Source organism: Morone saxatilis, unplaced genomic scaffold, assembly GCF_004916995.1.
Source record: "Morone saxatilis isolate NCDOM2014 unplaced genomic scaffold, NCSU_SB_2.0 Contig23, whole genome shotgun sequence".
NCBI lineage: Eukaryota > Metazoa > Chordata > Actinopteri > Moronidae > Morone > Morone saxatilis.
Genome location: NW_023339796.1, coordinates 17,576,658 through 17,580,314, shown reverse-complemented (window position 1 = coordinate 17,580,314; position 3,657 = coordinate 17,576,658). Strand labels below are relative to the sequence as shown.

Sequence of the window (3,657 nt, the reverse complement as noted above, 5' to 3'; positions counted from 1 at the left end):
TGTCTGTCTCCTGCCAAGAAACTCCACTGGCTTCCAAAACCCACATGCGCATACCAGTACAGACAAGAGCCACAAAATTTAATCACGGAATAATAAAACATATCTAACCACTCACGCCTGGTTCTGCACCTTGTCCATCCCAGAGACACATGAAAGGTAGCGGGAGTCTCAATAACCAAACCCAGGGACTGTCACTGACACACACACAACACAACACAGACCTCATGGGAACAATACAGGGCATCTGTATTGTTCTTACGGTGTGTCAGCAGTATTCATTTAAAGTTCACACTCTGTGCTCATCAGTCATAATGAATGCAATGTGCACCAGCAATATGATGCAGCTTTCATAAGCGAGGTTGACATTTAGAACAGGACACAAGAGGGCTGAGATACCACAATACAGAGTGTTATACACTGTTAGGACAATGTAATAACGCGGAGGTCAGATGACAAATGTCAATAATAATAATAAAGAAGAACTATCGGTGAGTTGGCGGAGTTTAGTCATGAGACGAGTGTGTCTCGTCTGCTCGCCTGTAGCCTACTTTGAGAGCTAGCGCACACATTAAGCACGGCTGGCTGCAGAGGAGAACAAAGCGGTCGTTTCATGCGGCGCTCATTAACGCAACCGTATCCCCTTTTCCAAATGCGCTCTCCACACTGCTGTACACCTTCTGCACATCTGTCGCTTTATGAGCACAGATGCAAAAAAAAAAGACTATTACAAAAAGCGCCGTGCATTTCTGCCCAAGTTAGTCCTAGGTGCTGGGACAAAAGAAAAGAGGCAAGCCACTGCGCCTGGTCCACAGAAAGCTATTACGTAATTGGCAAGTGGATTGCGCTATGCATGCCTGGGCAATGCCACTTGGGGAGCGCAGCACTCGGGACCCGAGCCATTATAACGTTTTAACGACACCTGCACAGCGTTTTGTCGGATGTCAGCTTCATTCCAGATATTAGACGGGGTGATGGCAGGGGAGGGGAGAAAGCAGACACACGAATAAAAAGGTTTTCCGACCCCCCGCAGATCACACAATGGCTGCTTTTAACCCTAACTTACCTGGTGGTGCTTGATCCATTTCGATGTAGAATAAACCTTCGGGAGGATAAACCATTCCTGTTTCAAAAGAGTAGTCCAGGTTGCCGCTGTTGTCTTTGCGCCTATTTGACAAAAAAAAAAAAAATTGCACGTTTTCCTTTTGCTGCAAATTGACTTTAACGCAGTCGCCACGTCCTACATAGATGTGGACGGAAACAAAACTCCTTCGTTTCCAAGTCCGTAAAACATCCCAAAGTCCAAATGTGTTTTCTCAACATACCCTGTCTAACTGTGGGCTTTTAGAGAGATTGTCAGTTCATGTCTACTCGCTGTGCGGCGGAGCTCTACTTCACTTCATCTCGGAAGTGGAGCGACTTTAAAGGGCTGTTCGTAACATCATCTTGGCGCGGCCCAACCCGCTGCTACAGCAGGGGGTTTCTTTTTCTTGTAGGGTTGCTTGTCACGTAAAACACACCCAGTCAAGTTTATATTACACAGTTGAATAAGAACAAGCATTGTGTTTTAGTAGAATCTTCCCGAGATTTGGTGATTTATTTGGTGAATTTCGCTCGCAGATACATGGTTGTTTACCACATCAGTAACCTCTACAATGTAATGGTACAGTCCAGACTGTTTCATTCAACTCTCCTCAAGCTGCACTGTAACAGCTGAAAAATTCCTTTCAGGGCATGAATGGAAAAGAAAAACCTAGTCTATTAGCCTGAAAGCTTAAATAAGGACGTGATCTAACTTAAACCTTACATTTTTTAATGTTTAAACCTTTAGCAGTTAAAGCATTTTCTGCCACTTAAGATTTGCACAAATTCACTGGTGAGTGAATAGGTTGCAATGAAATGACATCATGCTATAGGTTTAATGACAATGAAACTGTCCTTAACTGTTTGGCATCCAGGGAGCACCAGACTCCAGGCACCAAACTCTTTTGTCTGCAAGGTAACAGAGCAGACTGCTTTCTTGGAAAGTGTGTATTATATTCTTGTTGAGCTTGTCAAACATGTTCGGCAGCACAAATGGCATCTTGATTGCCACCCCTCGTAATTATTGCTGCTCTCAGATCGTCCTGTTAAAGACAGCATAGGTTATAGCAAGGGTGTTAACATACGTACACATGAGAGATTTAAAAAACGAATATAAGGCTGAACGAATGGATTGTTTTATGAAGAGACATTCTGCTGTTTCTATGTTCATATGCTAAAAATGGCCCAAGAATCAGGATAACTATCTGCTTATGCATTCATGTTGGATGAATACATGCATTGTTGCTCATTTCATGACACAGAATGACATTGTGCTATAAATTTAAACAGCCAGGGCCTCTTCCACCAGCTGATGTAAGTGGCTGCAAGGAGAGTGAAACAAGGCCTGTATGGTCGGAGGTCTGTCTCAGTTGGTGTCCAGGCGTTTATGGCTTGTCCCCTTTTGACCCAGGGACAGAGAGTCAGGGAGGTAAATGCCTCCAGCATTCCCTTTTCCCATCAGTAAGACGATTTTTTCCTGTGTCCAGTCGGAGCCCATGAACTGTCCTTAAGTAACTGCTATTATGGACCATATTATGGCAAGCGAGCGCACATATTTCAGACAAACACATACAGAGTTATTCAAAAAAAATGTAGGTAAAAAAAAAATGTGTATCATTTACATGTTTTATGCAAATGCTCTTTAACTTGTCAAATGCTAATCGTTGGATGTTGGCAGGTTTCTTTAAGACATCAGATCCTCCATTTGACAAGTATGTAATTGTGTGGGTGTGTGTGCACATTGGCTGAATGTGCTCACGTGTCTCTGTGTGTATTTGTGGGTGCAATGTATGAGTGTTTGTCTGTGTGCTTGCCATGCGTTTCTACTTTAAGACACCTTGAAGCCTGTCGCGGCATGTCACTTGGCTGCTACCCAACCACCCCCCCTCTCTCCCCCTCCACCTCCCCCTCTCCCGGTGTCAGAAGACCACAAAATTTGCCCCTTTAACTTCTGGGTCTGACCCCCATGACACATTTCACTACCACCATCCTCTGGAGACGCAACAGCACCGGGGCTCCAGGCACGTCAGTGGGGGGACTTTGGGCTTTGTGTTTGGGATGTGTTGCCTTTATGATCAGTATTAAAAAATTATATTTGGGATGTGCTGTGCATTTGTGTGTGTGCCCCATTTGTGTCGTGTGCGTATAGTGGTCGGGGCGATGGGGGGGTGGACGTGCAGGATAAACCTTTAGGCTTTGCACCCCAGATCCAGGCAGTCCTGATGGGATCAGTGAAGGCTAATCGTAAGATTACTGGGATAGGCTGATACGGCAAGCCTGCCAGCTGCCTGCTAGCTGATGTGACTCATCTTGATATCCACTACCACAATATGCCACTGGAGTGCTGGGAAACGCTGCATGACTTTGAAATTAATAGACAGATGTTCTACTGTGTAAATGTAGATAACAGTTAAACTGTAATTCTGTTAGATTTACATTTTTGACACTGACAAACAACTTAGAAGCACTACAGAGGGACTATTGTTGCAAATTCTGAGGAGAGTAGGTGTTACAAACGTTATAATCTGGTCATTCCTCTGGTCAGGAAAGCAGTGTCAGGAAGTGAAATACAAATAC

The 3,657-nt window shown here is 44.4% G+C and overlaps 1 protein-coding gene across 2 annotated transcripts in view; it reads right to left on the bottom strand.

Annotated features, from left to right (window-relative positions):
• LOC118334915 (phosphatidylinositol 3-kinase regulatory subunit gamma-like) overlaps window positions 1-1,389 on the bottom strand; it is a 7,172-nt gene extending 5,783 nt beyond the window's left edge. The window contains exons 1-2 of one of the 2 annotated variants that reach the window (XM_035671017.1): window positions 1,323-1,369; window positions 1,064-1,164 (exon numbers count right to left, since the gene is read on the bottom strand). In XM_035671017.1, coding sequence (XP_035526910.1) covers window positions 1,064-1,118 — 55 coding nt within the window. In that variant the 5' untranslated portion in view covers window positions 1,119-1,164; window positions 1,323-1,369. Of the gene's footprint in view, window positions 1-1,063 lie in introns of both variants that reach the window. The other variant, XM_035671016.1, reaches the window with a different exon arrangement.
• Window positions 1,390-3,657: the final 2,268 nt, after the last annotated feature.